General features: G+C 57.1%; 2 protein-coding genes across 3 annotated transcripts in view; both read left to right on the forward strand.

The window, feature by feature from the left end:
- The window catches only part of TMEM8A (transmembrane protein 8A), a 7,264-nt gene extending 1,294 nt beyond the window's left edge, over nucleotides 1-5,970 (forward strand). The window contains 11 exon segments of the mRNA XM_006109706.3: nucleotides 5-30; nucleotides 277-404; nucleotides 605-873; nucleotides 961-1,280; nucleotides 1,855-1,945; nucleotides 2,025-2,148; nucleotides 2,620-2,756; nucleotides 3,752-3,930; nucleotides 3,999-4,145; nucleotides 4,792-4,908; nucleotides 5,523-5,970. Of these exon segments, the coding sequence (XP_006109768.2) occupies nucleotides 5-30; nucleotides 277-404; nucleotides 605-873; nucleotides 961-1,280; nucleotides 1,855-1,945; nucleotides 2,025-2,148; nucleotides 2,620-2,756; nucleotides 3,752-3,930; nucleotides 3,999-4,145; nucleotides 4,792-4,908; nucleotides 5,523-5,819 (1,835 nt within the window). The 3' untranslated portion in view covers nucleotides 5,820-5,970.
- A 1,519-nt stretch (nucleotides 5,971-7,489) lies between these two features.
- MRPL28 (mitochondrial ribosomal protein L28) lies at nucleotides 7,490-10,668 on the forward strand. 2 transcript variants are annotated; one of them, XM_006103673.3, is made up of 6 exons: nucleotides 7,490-7,522; nucleotides 7,677-7,974; nucleotides 8,732-8,884; nucleotides 9,220-9,354; nucleotides 9,443-9,529; nucleotides 10,227-10,668. In XM_006103673.3, exons 2-6 carry the CDS (start codon nucleotides 7,687-7,689, stop codon nucleotides 10,332-10,334), a joined length of 771 nt encoding a protein of 256 aa, XP_006103735.1. In that variant the 5' UTR covers nucleotides 7,490-7,522; nucleotides 7,677-7,686; the 3' UTR covers nucleotides 10,335-10,668. The 2 variants fall into 2 exon arrangements, with proteins under 2 accessions (XP_006103735.1, XP_006103737.1); XM_006103675.3 differs by having other exon boundaries at nucleotides 7,519-7,536.
- Nucleotides 10,669-18,982: the final 8,314 nt, after the last annotated feature.

Here is an 18,982-nt window from a genome sequence, read left to right on the forward strand (position 1 = left end):
CCACCTGCCCCCTCATCCCAGAAGATTGAGGTGAGTGAGGGGTCTGCTGTCCAGAGATAGAGGGCAGGACACATGCGTGCAGGAATGCTGGTCCTGTTATTTACCTCCTTGGGGCAGACCTTGTCAAGGTTCTGCTGCAGCCCTGCCTCCCCACCAGCCACCCCCAGCTAGGTTCTCTGGTCCTGCCCTTCCCCCCCCAACCCGGTCTGGGCTCTCTGCTCCTGCCCCATCCCATGCCTACGAAATTCCCTCCCCCACCTCTCCTTCTCTCCCTAGGGCTTTATTCCCACCTGTGCCTACATCTTCCAGCCTGACATGCTGGTCGTGCGGGTAGTCGAGGTCTCCATCCTGGAGCCCAACACACCCTTGCCACAAACCCTCCTCTCCCAGCCCAGCTACCTCAAGTAAGTGAGGGTCTTGGGGGAGGCCCAGCCTCCGGGTTTGATGGAGTGGGTGTTACCACTTCCTCACTGTGGGTGAGAAAGGTTGGGTTCTGGGTCTTGGGGTCGTACTGGGAAGTGGAGCAACCACCCTGAGTGTGACCAATGCGGGGAGGTCATTGGAAGTCACAAAGCCTGAGCGAGGCCGTCCCCCTTGGCTGCAGAATCTTCGTCCCCGAGTACACCCAGGAGCTGCTGCTGGAGCTGCAGGGCTGTGTGTCCAACAGGAGCCTAGGCTGCCCTGTGCACCTCACTGTGGGCTCAGCTACCCTGCCCAGCAACTTCCAGAAGGTGCTCACCTGCACTGGCCCCACCCAGACCTGCCGCCTGCTGTTGCCCTCGCCACCCTGGGACCGGTGGTTGCAAGTGACAGCCAAGAGCCTGGCAGGGCCTCATGTGTTGGTGGCTTTCAGCACTGTAGCTTCTCTCACAGGTGGGCTGCATGGGGAGGCAGGCTGGGGGTGGTTCTGCCTTCGATCCCCAGCCCTTTTTCCAGCTGAGCGCCTTGTCCTCCTGACAGCCTGCAGGCCTTGGACCATCAACTTCCAACATCTCCTGCAGAACAGTCCAAACCAGAGCCGCAACACTTCCAATGGTCTGCTGCCCCCGAGCCCTGGCTACCAGGACCTTGGCAGGAGCAGCGCTGTGGGTGGTAGCCCCTTCTGCCTTCTGAGCTACCAGGTCATGCGGGAAGACATGGACGTGGTGTCTGTGCACTTCAGGCCCCTAGACAGGGTCTCAGTGCTGGTGCGGTCGGACGTGCCTTCGGTGATGCGGCTGCACCTTAACACGGGCATGGACAGTGGGGGCTCCCTCACCATCTCCCTGTGGGCCAACAAGGTGAGCACCTCCGGGCCCAGCTCAGCTCAGGGCTCAGATGCTCCCAGGCTGGATGCTGCTGCTCAGCCTTCCTGCACTGACGTTATCATGGACACTGGGTTGGGGTGGCCTTTCAGGTAACAGAATGACCCCAATAGGCATTGGACCAGAATAGGAGCACCACTTGCAGAAAGGGAAGCTTGTTTGTTTGCTTTTTAAACCCTCATCTGAGGTTGTCTCCCTTCCTCTCTGTAAAAAATCAGTAAAATATATTTTAAAAAAAACACATAGAGGTGAGAGAGAAATATCGATTGGTTGCCTCCAGTACACGCCGTGGTCGGAAATTGAACCTGCAACTCTTCGGTACACAGGACAAAGCTCTAACCAGCTGAGCCACACCAGCCAGGGCTGAGAGGGCTGTTTTATAGGTCCCTGTCAGCAGTTTGAGGGCTGTGCCTCTAGAAATGGGTGGAATCAGAGGCTGGGTGTTGCCTGGCCTGCGGGGGAGGGTCCTGGGTGGGCCTTGGGCAGTGGGAGCCACAAAGAGCGCCCAGCATCAGACTTAGGATTGACGCCGCACGGCCACCCCTTTCAGAGTGTGATCTCCAACAACACCTTGGTGAAGGTCTGCGTGAACGCTGCCTCGCCCTTCCTCAGCTTCAACACTTCTCTCAACTGCACCACAGGTACGGGCAGGAGCATCTGGCTAAGTGACCGCCAGCCTCTCCAGCCACCTCTTACCAGGCCTTCCTGCTCCCCCTGCAGCCTTCTTCCAGGGGTATCCCCTGTCTTTGAGCACCGTGTCTCGAAAGGCCAACCTTATCATTCCCTACCCAGAGACGGACAGCTGGTACCTCTCCCTGCAGCTCGTGTGCCTTCAGAGTCCTGAGTAAGTAAACTTGGGGGCTAGGGTGGGGGCCACCCAGAGCTGCCAGGTGGGGGAGTCATTGCATTCGGGACCATGATCGGGCTGCCTGCATCTGAGTCTGAAAGTGATCCAGCTTCCTATAAGCCGCACAGGATAAGCTGCCTTCCGGGAGTTACGAAGTTCTCCCCTTCTCCACATGGCCACTCTCCTCGGGCAGCCCTGGGAGTCAGCATCCCAGTCTGTGTAGGGCTGTCCTGAACCAGGCTGTCCTGAGGGGACTGGCTCAGCACAGCCCTAGACAGACTGGGATGCAGTGTGGTGCGAAGGGGAAGGGGCATCTTGGCTTCTGTGGATCTCACAGCTGCTGTCTTCCAGGGCTCAGGGCCTGGGGTCTCAATTCTGGGCTCATATGTCCAAAACCTGACTGGAGCCCTGGCAGAGACTGGCCAGCAGACCTCGGCAGCCAGCTTTCCTATGGCCCCTTCCTCGCAGGGAGTGTGAGAAGTCCTCGGTCCTCGTGGAGACGACCTTGTCTTTGGTGCCCTGCTTGAATGACTGTGGACCTTACGGCCAGTGCCTCCTGCTACGCAGACATGGCTACCTGTATGCGGGGTGTAGCTGCAAGGCAGGTGAGGGCCAGGCCTGGATGCCTCCAGACAATACTGTCGTTGACTTCTCAGCCCTGTGCCTTCCTCTAGGAGCCCATCCCCCTCTGCCAAGGCTGGAGAGCACCCTCACAGAACAAGAGCAAATGCCTTCTCCCCACTCCTGCCACATACCTCCCCCATGCAAGCACAGAAAGGCACCCCCAGAGATGGCACTGTCTCTGACCTTGGCCTTCTCTGCCCACACCTGCCCACAGACATGTCCCATACCTGACTCACACCTGCCTACATCTGCTCCATACCTGCCCACACCTGTCCCACACCTGCCCACACGTGTCCCACACCTGCCCATATGTGTCCCACACGTGTCCCACACGTGTCCCACACCTGCCCCACACCTGCCCTACACCTGCCCCACACCTGCCCACACGTGTCCCACACCTGCCCCACACCTGCCTCATACCTGCCCACACCTGCCCCACACCTGCCCTACACCTGCCCCACACCTGCCCACACGTGTCCCACACCTGCCCCACACCTGCCCACACGTGTCCCACACCTGCCCCACACCTGCCCCACACCTGCCCCATACCTGCCTCATACCTGCCCACACGTGTCCCACACTTGCCCCACACCTGCCCCACACCTGTCCCATACCTGCCCCATACCTGCCCTACACCTGCCCCATACCTGCCTCATACCTGCCCACACGTGTCCCACACCTGCCCCACACCTGTCCCATACCTGCCTCATACCTGCCTCACACATTCCTATACCTGTCTCACACCTCTTTACACCTGCCCATGCCTGCCTCATAGCTGTTGGCCCCTGCCCACACTAGCCTATACTTACCCACACGTGCCCCACTACCTACACCTGTCCTAGCCTGCTCCTAGGTGAGAAGGGACTTCTCTGCAGGGCCGTGGGTGAGGGTGGGCTCTGAGGTTCAGAAGTGCCTCCCCCATTAGCCTGGCCTCAGTTGCCCAACCTCAGCCCGCTCAGCATTGCCCTGCCCACAGGCTGGCGTGGGTGGAGCTGCACGGACAACAGCACAGCCCAGACTGTAGCCCAGCAGAGGATGGCCGCGCTTCTACTCACCCTCAGCAACCTCATGTTCCTGGCTCCCATCACCCTCTCTGTGTACCGCTGCCTCCTGGTGGAAGCCTCCGTCTATGCCTACACCATGTTTTTCTCTACGGTAAGCTTGCCTGCTCCCTTGGGGATGGTGGGGAGGTCTGGGCCTCCGCTCACCGCCCTGCCCTGCAGTTCTATCACGCCTGCGACCAGCCGGGGGAGGCAGTGCTGTGCATCCTCAACTATGACACCCTGCAGTACTGCGACTTCCTGGGCTCTGGAGTGTCCATCTGGGTCACCATCCTCTGCATGGCACGGCTGAAGGCAGCCCTGAAATATGTGAGTGACCTCCTGACACCCGGGTCTGGGTTCTGAGGGAGCAGAGGCCCCTGCCTGCTGAGGAAGAGATCAGAAAGAGGATTCGGCTGCTGCCATTAGAAACCTCCCATCTTTCGTAATGACCAGTCTCCCTCTGGAAGAAGCCTCTGGCAGCTGGAAGGGACAGTGCTGGCTGCTTGGAGGATTCCAGGAAAAGAAGGTGGAAGATAGGGTTAGGCAAGGACCTTCCTAGCCTGTTTCTCTCTCAAGCTCTATTTAAAGGGATGCCTAGAGCCCCAACCCAGGCCAGACCTCCCTGAGAAGCCCCGGATGTGCTCCTGGGGTCTCTGGTGCTGAGAACACTTTGGAGTTTTTTCTGCCACAGCCGGGCGTGGCTGAGGGAGACATGTGACCCGGTGCCTGCCTGGCTAAGTTGTGCCTCAGGATGAATCAGTATCTAGAGGAGAGGTGCCTCCCTCCCTGACAGTGGAGCAGAACAGTGTGCCAGCAGCTCCAAGGGTGCGGGCAGAGGTGTTGGGGGGCAGTGGGCCAATAACAGGATGACCAGCATGCCCAGGCCACGTGCTCCTGCTGGACCTTGTGCCATCATGGACAGCGTTGGCCTTGGGTTTCTGTGACCCTGTGATTGTCTATGTGCCTTGCTCAGGTTCTGCTTCTCCTGGGCACGCTGGTGTTCGCCATGTCCTTACAGCTGGACCGCAGGGGCGCCTGGAACATGATGGGGCCTTGTCTCTTTGCCTTCGTGGTCATGGTCACCATGTGGGTAAGGAGCTCTTGCCCAGACCCCATCTCCTGTTAACTGGAACAAGAGAATGTTGTCTCCCCCAGAGACCCCCCGCTCTGGGAGAAGAGAGCCTGGCCACTGATTCTGGCCTTGTTCCTGGTCCTGAGTCTGAGTCCTCCATATATATATTCTTTTGGTTAATCCTCACCTGAGGATATTTTTCCATTGATTTTTTACTGAGAGAGCGGAAGGGAGAGGGAGAGACAGAGAGAAAGAAACACCAATGTGAGAGAGACATCAATTGGTTGCCTCCCCCACGTGCCCCTACCAGGGCCAGGGATCGAGCCTGCAACTGAGCTCGTACCCTTGACCAGAATCAAACCCAGGAACCTTCAGTCTGCAGGCCAACGCTCTATCTACTGAGCCATGCTGGCTAGGGCAAGTCCTCCATGTTCGCTGAGGCCTGAGCACTGGTACTCAAGGCCTGTGTGGCTTCATGCTGAGGCCCAGGCCTGAGAATCCATCAGGTCTCTGTGCCCTTGAGCCCCTTCCGAGTATTGCACATCCCTGGTCTTGCTACACAGACTTGGGTGGGCCCCTGGGAGGTACAGCTGCAGCCCCTGTGCCAATGCTCTCGTGATGGTTCTCTCCAGGTGTACCGCTGTGGGCACCGACGCCACTGCTACCCTACCTCCTGGCAGCGCTGGGTCTTCTTTCTCCTGCCTGGCATCTCCATGGCCACTGTGGCCATTTCCATCTATGCCTCCATGATGACCAGTGGCAACTATTACTATACCCACAGCATCTGGCACATGCTGCTGGCAGGGAGCACGGCGTTCCTGCTGCCACCACGTGACAAGCACACTGAGCCCTGGGCCTGCTCACAGAAGCTCACCTGCCACTATCAGATCTGTAAGAACCACCAGGAGGAGCTGTACACGGTGACATGATGCAGCCAACTCAGGGACATGCACAGCTTTGATGACAACCTCTTCAGCCAGGGGCAGGACCACGGGAGAGGGACCTTGTCCGGATAGATGCCAACTGAATAAAATGGCCCTGCTCACCCATTTGCTTCCTCCTGCCGAGGAGAGGACCACACCCCCCAATGCCCTAGTCCTTCCTGGCTGCCAGCTGACCCCGTCCTCTGCAGGCCCAGCTGGTATCTGCAGTGGCCCCTGGGGCCAGGGCCTGGCTGCCTGGAGACCACAGGTGCCGTTTGGAGGCAGGCTCTGTGTCCTGCCGGCCAGGCGACAATTGGAGATGTGGAGAAAGATTCTCTTATCACCCTGTTCTCCTGTGAGGCTGTGATGTGAGACCCAGGGAGGCAGAGGAGACTTGAGCCCACCTCCCACCGGCCCCCAACGCACTGAGGCTTGGAGCGGTGCCCCTGAATGCCAGTTTATCTTGGGTCTGGGGATGCCCCCTGCTGATGCAGTTGCCCGGGGGAGGGGTGACCATGGCCACCAGAGAGCTGATTGGCACTGGGGGACAAAGGGTTCAGCTGCCATGAGTGGTGGCACAGGAGAGGCTGGCTTCTGGCTATAGTGCCCTCTCCTTTCCCTCCTTTTGGTTCTCAGCTTTGAAGCTGCAGGCCCCTGAGAAGAGCTTCCCGGGAAGGGGGCTGCCGAGCTGCTCTGTGGGTGCCAGCAATGTAGGGTATACTCTGCTCCAACTCTGTGTCCCCACTCTTCTCCTGGGGAGCATCCTCTTGATTTGCTGTCAGGAGTGGAGGTGATGGCTGCCCCCCTGCACTGGCCCAAGCACGTGTTTGGTTAGGGGGCTGCGAGAGAGACCTGGCCCAGCCTTTCTCCCTCTTCTGTGGGGGAGGCATGGTAAGGGACGATGACTGCCCCAAGGAGCAGTGCCCTGCCCCTTCCCAAGGCAAGAGCACAGCGGGCTGCTGTATGAGGGATGTGGAACAGGGCCAATGCGAAGCCGCGCTCACTGAGGCCAGGCTCAGAGTCCTTGGGGCTTCCCTTCAGGGTCCTGTCCAGGGTGTGGCCTCACAAGAGGCCTCCCCCACTTCCAGTCACTCTGCATATGGCCAACATAGCATTCGCTAGGCTTATAAAGGGGAAACATTTATATATGGTGTTTTTTGGGGTAAAAATATTTAAGACTAATATATTTTTATGTAGCTCTGATTTCACTGTGATTGGTTAATTTAATACTCTACAGTTATATGTACTTTTAAAATCCTCATGCAAGGATATGTTTAGAGAGGAAGGGGGAGAGAGCAACGAGATCCGCTGCCTCTCCTATGGGCCCTGACTGAGAATCGAACCCGCAACCCTTTGGTGTATGAAATGGCGCTCCAACCAACTGAGCCACCCCGTCGGGGCTACAGTTATATTTCAAGGCAAGAGTTTTTGCTTTTTTTTTTTTTTTTTTTTGCGCTCCTGGGAGGAAGCTGGTAGGCCCGGGGATGACAAGGCCTGTCCCCCAGGCTGCTGCTCGCCAGAAACCGGCCTTTCTTGACGGTGCCTAGCGCGGCCTCAGGCTTCGTGGGGCGTTTTTCCACGGTCCCTTGACGGCGGAAAAGTGGGCGGGATAGCGATAGAGTGACGGGCTTTGGGGCCAGCCAGAGGCGGGTGGAGAGCACGTTACGCAGCACAACTTCCGGTTCCGGCGGGGCGCGGAGCTCGGAGAGGTACTTGGGTTCTGGTGGGTTGTCGCTGAGAGTGGAGGTCGGGACCCGGGTTAGCGCGGGGATCTGAAGCCGGGGTTGGGGTAGGGGCTGCGCTGGAGTCCGGGTAAAGTTTAGCCGGGCTGCGTCGTGATGGCGGTCTTCTGCCTCCCGCCAGGCTGGCCGCGATGCCCTTGCACAAGTTCCCCGTCTTTCTATGGAAGCGGTTACAGCTGCGGGAGGGCATCTACGCCCGCCTGCCCCAGCACTACCTTCGCTCACTGGAGGAGACGCGGACGCCCACTCCCGTGCACTACAGGCCACACGGGGCCAAGTTCAAGATTAACCCCAAAAATGGGCAGCGGGAGCGCGTGGAGGACGTGCCCATTCCCATTCACTACCCCCGCGAGTCCCAGCGGGGGCTCTGGGGCGGCGAGGGCTGGATCCTGGGCCACAGATATGTCAACAACCACAAGGTGGGTGAGCAGGGCAAGCTTGGGGCGGGGGGGCTTCCCCGGGATTTTGCTGCTCTGGACACCGTACTGGGCTCCGAGGGATCTGGGGAGCCAAAGGAAGAGCGGCCAGTCCAGGAGGCCTTACGGTCTGGTGAGACAGCTCCCTCAAAGGAGCACGCCAGAGAGAAAAGGCACAGTCAGGGAACACAGCTCTTTGTAAAACCAACTGGATATCCTGAGACAGGGTGATCCATGATCGGGAACAGCAAGTGCAGAGGCCCTGCGGTTGTGGCACAGCTCAAGTGTAAGGATGGGGGGAGGCCTGTGTGGTGAGGGGTGAAGGGGGTCTGCAGTCACCTGTCAGCTTGAATCACCATAGTTTGTCCCTGACACTTCTCCTGACACAACCACCTCCTCCTCGACGGAGACACTCACCTGAGGGCACGTCTCCCAAGTTTGTGGCCAACACCTGCTGCCTCTGGTGGTAAACCTGGAGGGACTGCTGAGCCCTCTTGGGGAGGCCTCCCAGGCTGGTGAGGCTGGCGGCTTCCCTTTGCCTTCTTGGTCCCTGGTGTGGAATGTGATAACTCGTGAGACATGGAGTTATGATTGTGTGTGTGGTGTGTCTGGAACACACACCCGCAACCTTGGCAAAGTCTGGGGTGCCACATTGGCTGGGTAGAAGCTGACTTCCGGATGGGCAACCAGGTTTGTGTTCTGAGTCTCTACGCTTTGTTGGGAGGAGCAGCCATACTCATGAAGACTCTTGCTTTCTCAGCTCTCGAAGAGGGTAAAGAAGGTGTGGAAGCCACAGCTGTTTGAGCGCGAGCTCTACAGTGAGATCCTGGACAAGAAGTTCTCCGTGACTGTGACTATGCGGACCCTGGACCTCATCGATGAGGCCTATGGGTTTGATTTCTACATCCTGAAGGCAAGAGGGGTCTGATGGTCACTTAGAGCGGGGAGGCTAGATCACAGCACCCACTGGGGCACGCTGGTCTCTGGAGTGGAGGGTCACCGATGAGATGTGAATGGGACCATGCCCCTTTTGGGGCAGCCCCCATGGGGGCTTTCTGCCCACAGGAAAGTTTGTTGCTGTGGGCAGCTCTGTTGCTCTCCAGGGCCCAAGTGGACACAGCCTCCTCTTTTCCTGTTCTTGGCTCTTCCTTCCTCTGTTCTGGCCTGGGGACTGCCAGCTGCTAGGGAGTATCCTGGTGGGTGGGACCCTGCCAGCAGCACCTGGCCCCATTCATAGCTTCCTGCCAGACCCCGAAGGAGGACCTGTGCTCCAAGTTTGGGATGGACCTGAAGCGAGGGATGCTGTTGCGGCTTGCCCGACGGGACCCCCAGCTGCACCCAGACGACCCTGAGAGGAGGGCAGCCATCTATGACAAGTATAAGGTGAGGGTTTGGGCCTGGACTTCTGCTCCTCATGGGCCCCAGTGACTGACCACCTGGCCCCACCACATGCTCCTTGTCTGCCTGCCAGGAGTTTGTCATCCCAGAGGAGGAGGCTGAGTGGGTCGGCCTGACACTGGATGAAGCTGTGGAGAAGCAGAGGCTTCTGGAGGAGAAGGTGAGCGTGTGTGAGTGCCAGCGGCTCTACCCTCTTGGGTAGCACAGCGGCCAAGCAGACAGTTGGGGAGGGAGGAAGTGCACTGCCTTGAATGAGGGGCTGCCCACACCATGTGGGCTTGGGAAAGAGCTGCTTCTGCCCAGCTCCCCAGCCGGAGCCACAGTCCTGTGGATTCCACATGGCACATTCCCTCCCCTCATGGTTCTGACCCTCTCCTGCTCCCTCTGGCCCACTTCATAGGTGATAAGAACTGGAATCTTGCACCGGTGGTTTACTTAACCACTTAGCATCCCTCAGGGTCTTCCCAGTTGAGACCTTTGTGTCTGTCCCTTAGGAGGGCGTGGAGCCTGTGGTAGCCGCCGGGACAGAGAGCTCCCACCCGTGGCAAAGCAGCTGTCTGCCTGTGTTCCCTCTGTTTAGTTTTAGCTGTTTCCATTAAGCCCCAAGGCAGGGAAACCAGAGGCAGGAGCCTGATTCCTGCATCGCCAAGGGAAGGCTATCTCTGTCTCCTGGACAGGACACTATCCTCTGGACTGGGGGATAAGGGGTGACAAGCTGAGGGGCCTCACTTGACCCTGTGGCCAAGCCTGAGAGGCCCAGTCCTCTCATTCCTAGTTCCTCTTGGTGTTTGGCCAAAGGCAGCTGGATTTCTGTCCTCCCAAAAGTGCCTCACTGTGACCCCGTCTTGCCCCTGTAGGATCCCGTCCCTCTGTTCAAGGTCTACGTGGAAGAGCTAATTGAGCGGCTTCAGCAACAGGCACTGTCTGAGCCGGCGGTGATGCAGAAGAGAGCCAGCGGGAAGTGACCACATAGTGACTGACGCACGCCTGATAGCCAGGCTCAGTGTCCCTTGTCCCCTGGCCAGCCCACCTCTCCACCTTTTGGCACCATAGACATGGTCTGGGGCGGTGGAAGAGCCACTTGTGGGCAGTGGCTTAACCGTTCTTGTGTGTGCTGGCTGTGAAGCTTCTGGGTGGGGTGGACTTTGTGGAGGCCCTAATGGGCCTCTGGTCCCAGGATCCCCAGTGGCCTGGGGCCTTCTCGCTACCTCTGAGGTCTCTTTTCCGCCTGCAGTGGAGGCCCAGTGAGGAAGGTTCACCACATTTCGGGGTCAGCACGAGTAAAGTCTTGAGCTGGGCCATGTGTGTGCTGCTTGCTTAGAGGATTGGATCTCTCCTGCATATTCCTTGACCCCATTACCCCCCTGCCCAGAGACCTTGGACATGGCTGAGAGGGGCGGTGGTGCCCAGCTGAGCTGTGGGACTAAGGTTTGTTTTGAGGTTTTTCTTTCCTCTGGGAGAGAATCCTGAGAAATTGAAGGTGTTCTGCAATAGGGTTGGATGGTGCTTGCCTCTCCGCATTGCACATCCTGCCTGTTTTGGAATGTTTTCCAGAGCAGAGGGAAGGAGGCTGTGGTCTGGCTCTGGGAGGGACCAGTGTCCATGCTGGCATGCTCTTTGGTGTGGTGAGCACCTCCCACCAGCCCAGAGGTGCAGAGGCCCTCGAGGGCACTGTAGGTGGCAGTGTCTCGCAGGGAGAGCCTCTCACAGGAGCTCTCGCAGCACAGCCACCTGGACCTGCAAACCCACACTTGATTTTGGGCCAGTCACCCTGAGGCCTTTTGCTCTGAGATTTCGGGGTGACTTGGCCCTCTTCCCTGACCCTTACCTGGAAGTCCAGCATTGAGACCCATTCAGGTCCCTGGAAGCACAAGGAGGGGTTCCCCTGACTTGGTCCTGACAACTGGCTGAGGGATACTGGGCTCCCCTGAAAGGTGATGAGGAAGTGACAACACCTGGGTTGTGTTCTTGGTGACGGAGGCCAGAGAGAGCATGCAGTTGGCCAGTAGGTATGGCTGGCCAGTGGGTACAGCTGCAGGAGAGCCCTGGAGATTTCACGGCTCATGAGGTCATCAAGGGTCAGAACCTGTCTGGGGGGCATGTCTCCGAGATCTCTGTCCATAGCTGGGTACACTGTCCTAGTCCCACACACTTCCTCATCCTTCCATACACCAGTGATCTCTCATGTAATGCCCCTACTTTATGAACAGTATTTTTAAAAAATATTTTTATTGATTTAAAATCAATAAAAGCAAGGGAGAGGGAAAGAGAGATAGAAACATCAATGAGAATCATTAATTAGCTGCCTCCTGCATACCCCCTACTGGGATCAAGCCCTTGACCGGAATCAAACCTGGGACCCTTCAGTCCACAGACCCTTCTATCCATTGAGACAAACTGGCCAGTGCAACAGTTGTTTGTTTTTTTTAATATGTATTTTTAATTGATTTCAGAGAAGGAGAGAGAGATAGAAGCATCAATGATGAGAGAGAATCATTGATCAGCTGCCTCCTACACATCCCCTACTGGGGATTGAGCCTGCAACCCAGGCATGTGCCCTGACCAGGAATTGAACCGTGATCTCCTGGTTCATAGGTTGATGCTCAACCACTGAACCATTACAGCTGGGCAACAGTTTTAAATATTTAAAAAATTTTACCAAAAGCTGACAATTCCCAGTCTGCCCCTGCCCCAGCTCTGGTGGACCAGCATGACCAAACCCAGTTGTCTGAACTATAGCCTCTGGCTTATTCATGTCCACATCACAGTTCACATCAGCCCTGAACTGAATCAAACTGATCCCTTTCCAGCCCCTCAGCCTGTGACCTGGGTCTCCCCAGTGGTATGCACCCCTAATGTCCCCAGTTAATTGACCTTGGCTCTCAGTCACCCCTCACTAACCTGTTTTCCACCCCAATGAAGGCCACAGGTAAGGGGGCTCCTGCCAGGACCTGTAGGGCTCCTGTGTCAGATTCCTGCGGTCCCAAGGGACTTGGGGCTGGCACAGGGTAGGGGCAAACTTGGGCATCTGTTTCCCTGTCAGCACTGGTAGACCAAGGGAGAGTGTCCCGAGTCCTGGTCGGCTCTGCTCCCCTGGCTTCTGGTGCAGTGGGAGGAGCTCGGCATGGCTTTGGCAGGTCACTCATTTCTCTGTAACAGAGGATAGACTGAGGTGGCAGTCTGAGTGTAGCCTTGGCCCTGAATCTCTGAAACATGAGCTCTCTCCTGGAGGGAGGCAGCATCCATTTGTTTCCTCAAATGCCCTTGACTCAGCAAAGGTTAAGAAGCCCTCAGTGATAGACAGAGTCCTCCCCCACCACAAGTAAAACAATAACCCAGCTCTGGGACAGGACACTGGCAGACTGGATCCGTCATACTGTTCTACCTTTTAGGAGATGGAGGTGGGGAGGGGGCACATGGACTACATGTGCTCACATGTCATACGGAACCAGGAACAGCCAGTGGAGCCCATCTAGCCACATGTCCCTGCCCCCCATATATTCCTCCCTCCAGGCCCTAGTCATCTCTGTTGATGTGTGTCTTTCTGAGAGCCTCCAGTTCCCTCTCCATGAGGCCCTGCAGCCCCCTCAGGCCCCTGGATTGGGGGGTCATTTGTACTGACCAAGGTCAAACCTGTAGAAGCCAGACTTACCCTGTGCTGCCTGGGTCAGACCCTCAGCTGTCTAGGAGCCCTCTTGATCCCCATGTGTCCCATGTGTTTACAGGACAACAGAGCCCAACCAGTCAGCTTCAGTGTCAAGGGCCATGGTTGGGCTGTGGACACAGGGTAGACCATCACTGGCTATGGACTGGGGAAGGGTCCCTTGGGACTGGAGCAGTAGAGTAGCCATCAAGACCATATTATGTCCACTGTCTCATTCTGGTGTCTGTCTTAAGTCCCAGGAAGGGTGCAGCCCAGTCTAGGGCTCTGTACCTCTTCATCCTGAGGGTGTCACTCGAGTCCTGCTCTAGTGTACACTGGCTGCATGGTGGTGCATGTGGAGAGAGCAGGCAAGGCCTGGGCACCTTTGTCCCTGCCCTGGGTCCTATCAGGGTGCTGGGAGCTCAGAGGAGCCATTGTGAGGCCCACCCATGTGCACCGCCTGCCCTTCCCTGAGCCTGTGTTTGAACTTCATCCTCAACATCCATTGCCATCCCTTTGAACCTTCTGCCGGCTCCAGACTCCCTTCAAACCCCTCTTCTTCTCCACCAACTGTCCCCAAGCTGGAGCCGTATGCCAGATGAACCCCCTTAGCCTCAGCCCTGTGCTGTCCTGCGTTCTGCCACAGCAAACCTGAGCCCTTCCCAGCTCATTCTGACCCCCAGGTTGGAGCTGCAGGTCCAGGGCCCTTTATCACCATCAGGTGACCCAGGCTTTACCCCTGGATAAGTCCTATCTGCTGGTGGCATCCTACCTTGCAGGGGAGGCCCTTAAAGTTGGGGGCTCAGTCATGTGACCAGGTAGCTTAGGGTGGAGGCAGTGTGATTTGTAAGCAAGTTCAGGAGACTACCTGAGCAGCCTCCTTGCTCTATGGTTCTGGGTCCAGCCTGGCCTTCCCTGAGCCCCTTCCTTCAGGACCCATGTTGATCTGCGTTCTAGGCTCCCCCTAGCTGCTGGGTCTTCTGGCCTCCTCAGCAGCCTCTTGGGCCCCAGAGACCTGCCTTAGTCCTGGCCTCTTCACAGGGGCTGGAGGCTTACACCTACTCCTGGCAGCCCTGCAGCTGTTCCGTACTCAGCCTTGTGTTCAGCAGGTATGGGCTGGGCTGGGCCAGGAAGCTGGGCTTTCAGGTGGCCTTGGGGACCTTGACCAGGTGGTGCTCATCCCAGGAACATTTGGACAGGCCAGGGGCTGTCACAGAGGTGAGGTATGAATTGCTCTTTGCTCTGCAGCACCCAGGAGTGATGCTGTGTTGTGCCCTTTCTGAGAAGTGCTGGTCTTGAGACATCTGGGAAGGCTTCACCAAAGGGCCTGGGGGAAAGAGCAGGTGCAAGGTCCCGGGTGTGTGACCAATTTCTGCAGGGGTGGAGAGTGTCTACTTAGTGTGGCTCAAGTCCCAGAGTCCTACAGGTGGAGGCACAGGATCTGTAGGCAGCAGAGCTATGCCAGGGCCTTTGAAGGCTGAGAGGGGACTGTGTAATTGTGTGTTCAACGGATTAGTGAGAATACAGAGGAGAGGTTGGCAGTCAGAGATAGAGCTGGCAGGCCCTTTGGGGTTTGAGGTGGATCAAAAGCTTGGCTCTGTCCACCTGGGGTTGGGCAGTTCCTTCTCCTCTTCCTCCCGTTGCTCTCACCCATTATTTTCTCATGAGACTGGGCCTGGCCTTCAGCCCCTGGGGCAAGCCTAACCTGAAGTCCTCCTCTTAGCAGGGGCTGTAAGGACACTGTTTCTGCCTCCACTGAGGAGTCAGACAGGGTATGGAGCAGCCTGGGACATGTCCTGAGAGGGACAGGGATCCTTTGCACTGGACATTCATGAAACACACACACACACACACACATGAAAGCACTTAACAGCTTGTGCGGGAACAGCCACCATCCAGCCATGCCTGATCTGACCCTCTGAGGGGACCCTGGCGTGGACCCATCAGAGGCGCTGCCTGCTCCCTCAGCTGTCAGGAGTGGCTTGGGGGTGGCGGTATCTAAAGGGGCTGGTTGCCATGGCTACCATAGGGTTCTGAGGCCGTCATCTGGTCCCTGCCTCAGCCAATCGGCGGTGGGAGCCCGAGCTGCAGCCTAGAGTCACGCTTCTTCCTCCCAGCCACACAGTGGCCAAGAGCAGGGACTTGCTTCCTGGAGTGGCTGAAAGTGCTCAGACGGACAGCCAAGCCCATCATGGCGGACCGCAGGATGGTGGGGCGCGAGCAAGCACACAGAGCCAGGCAGGTGAGGTAAGCTGGGCGGGTGGACGGACAGACGGATGGATGGGCAGGCGGACAGGTGGACATGCTCCCTGCTGCCCTTTGTTCTTATGGCTGAGGCCCTACCCTCAGCCGACCCTGCCCTCTGCACCCTCACATGCACGTACACGCATAGCCGCACCCTCACTCTGAGGCCTTCTCCCCAAATGTCCCAAGGAAGGGTCATGGGAAGAGAGACAAAGGAAACAGCACGAGGCAGAATGAATCCACCGCACTATGGTTCCGAAAATCGCTCTCATGGTCTTTCACGTTAGATTTCACATGGAGGCGGCATCAAAGACCCCCAACTGGCCAGGCCCTTGGCATAAAGGCTGCCTGCCCCTCTCCCAGCCACCGTTCCCAGGACTAGGCGGCAAGCCATGTGAGGTTTAAGGGACAATTTTTCGAGAAGGAAAAAAAAAAAAGTAAAAAAGTGCATAAAAAGGGAAAAAATGTCCACCTATAATGGCGAGCGGCCAGCTCAAGATGGATCAGAGGAGCCAAATCCCATTACTCGGGACTTCAGAGGACAGGCCCCGAAAAGACAGCTGCGATTAAGAGCTTGTAAATGGAGTGTCCTTTGGAGATCAAAGAGAGACACGCTTTTGTGTGTGTGTGTGTGTGTGTGTGTGTGTGTGTAGGAACGTGCATCATGGGGCGACTGCAGGGGGGGCTGTGTGCCATGGCATGGTGAAGCCTGGAGTGTCACCTGCTCATCACAGCCATGTTGCTGTGTGGACATGTGGACACGCCCAGGGGGGCCAGGCTGGGTGTAGGTGAGTCCTGGTCTCTATACCACCTACACCTGGCCTCATGCAGCCAGCCCTCTAGAAGGGGGTCCTGATTAGGCCTTGTTCCCTCCACCTGGGCCTCCGCCTTCTCTTGGAGTCTGGTCCGTCCCCAAGTTCAGCCCAGAGGGGCCTGGCGGAGCCAAGAGCACAGGCCCAGACACACACAGAGCTGGGTGTGAGGGCGGGTGGTGGCTGCCTCTTATGACCCCAACTGCCATCCCACTGTTCACAGAGGCCAAGAGCTCCCAGATGGCCTGGCAAGCGTGTCCAGAGGTTCAAAGCCTCTGTCGGCACGATTGTTAGGTTATTAGTTAAACTCTAAGAAGCAAATCTTTTAATCCACTGTGGCTAATCCAGTGCACTTTTGTTTGCCAGGACAGATTCTGCAGCAACAAAGGGGCCGGGGGGAACCCCAGCATGCATAATCACATACTTATAACTTGGCAGTGGCCACGCAGGGCTCCTAGGCAGCAGAGAGAGACATAGCAGGACAGCAAAGTGCAGGATGGGCAGTAGAGGGGTCAGGGGTGTGTGCTGTGGTGATGGCCTGTCTTCCATCACGAAGTCACCCAGCTACCAGCTCAAGAGGTTGCCCCTGGTCCCTAGAACTGCAGGCTTGGGGGAGGGGGGACTGCGTGAGATGCATCAAGTGGGGGAAAAGAAATTGCAAAGGATTGTGAGAGCTCCCAGCACTGGGAGAAGCCTTTGGGGATGAAGTGGTCAGGTTGGGGAAGGGCATTCCAGGTGAGGGAACAGTGATGACAAAGGGGGAAGTCCCCCTGGTGTGAGGGTCAGTGCAGCCGGAGGAAGGCATGCCCAAGACCAGAAGGGGAAGTGGCCCAAGGCTACTCGGGAAGGTGAGACTTCATCTGCTACTTCTAGAAGTCTGGCCAAGGCCCCTCAGGCACAAGACCCTTTCACTGGGACAACACCTTTCCTAGGAAATTGGGGCTGAGGTTGGGGAGTCTAGCAGCTCTTCCTTCTGCTTGTGATGTGTCTGAGACACAAGACCTGGGGCCACAGCCAGCCGTGGGCTCCATCCCATGGCCCAGACCCATTCACAGAGAGTCGCACAGGGGCCTCTGAGGCCAGTGGGGCTGGGTCAGGACCCTCACTTTGTTGAGGAGGATATTCTGGCTCAAAGAGGTACCTACCTTGCCCAGAGCCACCAGCTAGCCCAAGACACAGGCAGACTGTGTCTCCAGGGAGCCAGGAGCTGGGCCAGCTCTGGTCATACCATTGATTCCCTGAGGCTCCCAAATAGGGGTGGTACTGGGTTGGTGGTAGGCAAGCTACTCTCCCCTCCTCTTTCCCAGGCCCCTGTAGCTGGCAGGGAGCCTGAACCCTCTAGCCATAAGCCTACTTGACCATCTCCTGGACCCGTGGACATATCCCTGGGGTCAGAGTCCTCCAGAAAGGCCGTGCAGGAAGGTGTCTCTGCTGTGTCCCTCATCCTGGAGTGACAGGACCCCTCTCAGGACACTGAGGATGAGACCTGAGTTGGGGAGTAGGTGGAGGGCACCCTGGTATAGAGTGTGCTACCCTTGGGGCTCACAGACCTTCTACCATGCCACTGCTTTTCTGTTGGCCTTGGGGCCAGCAGGGAGGTGGGGGGCTGTGTCATGTCTAATGGTGACTTGTCCATGCAAGGGACATAAAAAGAGCAGGAACCATCAAGACGGATGACATATAGCATCAGGGTTAGAAGGGGACAGTCATGCCAGGTATCATGTATGCAGTGGTGGACCCTGAGCTGACATTGGAGCCAGCTTGTTTGAGGCAAAGCCCTGTTGCTATTCCTATAATTCTCCAACTTGGCATTGAGGCCAGGACCACTCCTGGGGCATCTGCCTCAGGCAACATCATCTGAAGGGTAGGTGAGAGAAATCCAAACAGTAAGAGGAATACAAAATGTCAGCCTGGACAATACACCTGCCCCACAGATATGGAGGGTCAGAGGAGTCAAACACAAACACAAGAACAGGTGGGGGATTGCCTGATATGGGGTTGCCCAGGGGTGACCCCAGCCTGGAGTGCCCATAGGTCATCCCAGGAAGCTCGAGATGGCACCTTCTCATTGGTTCTGGGGCCCAAATTGAGGTGACTGCAGCAGTCATAGGATAGTCCCCCACCTTTCCTGCCCAGTGGGTCAGTTCTGTCCTCTCCCCCAGAGTCCTCACCCCTATTGGTCTTGCTCCGACTACTGAAAGGTTAACACCTGCTGCAGAGCTTTGTGGTCTTCCTGTGATCATAATAGTGATATCACGTAGAACTTCCTGAACACAGAATGGAACCCACCCCTAATTCTGCTCTCCAGCTGTAACCTGGTATTAATGCCCTGGGGCGGTTCGTTAGTCTTCTTCCCTTTATATGCACATGTTCTTCATTCACAAATACGGGCAACCTGTGTGTGCAGTCTCCTAGCTTTTCTTCTTGGTGTTATATCTTGCAACCTTGGTGCAATGGTTCCATGTCCTTGGTTGGCTTAGGATGGAGGCTCAAAACAATACCTGATCCCTTCCCAAGTTCAGAGCTGATGGAAAAAGGAGGGAGAGAGAGGCCAGGGCTAAGTTTATGGTTGGGAAGGCGGCTGGCCAGTATTGCTGGAGCTGTGCTCCAATGGGAAGTCCACTCTTCTCTCCTCAGAACTGGAGGAGCCAAGGCCTCCCTCCTCCTACCTGCTTACCCACTCCCACCTCCCACACCTGTGGTCTGGGTGGAGGGTCCAGGGAATGGACAGCCTGAAAGGGGCTCAGTCTGAGGCTCCCATCTCCCTATAGAAGCTGGAATCAGTCACACTTCCTCCTTGTCCTGTCCTCCCAGGAGGAGGATGGGGATCTGCACAGTATCTCATCTCTGAGGCTAGTCTTCTGCTGCTGGTTTTCACCGTCCTGCATTGGGCCTTGCGCCCCCCCCCCCCCCA

Source organism: Myotis lucifugus, unplaced genomic scaffold (genome assembly GCF_000147115.1).
Source record: "Myotis lucifugus unplaced genomic scaffold, Myoluc2.0 scaffold_498, whole genome shotgun sequence".
Taxonomy (NCBI): Eukaryota; Metazoa; Chordata; class Mammalia; order Chiroptera; family Vespertilionidae; genus Myotis; species Myotis lucifugus.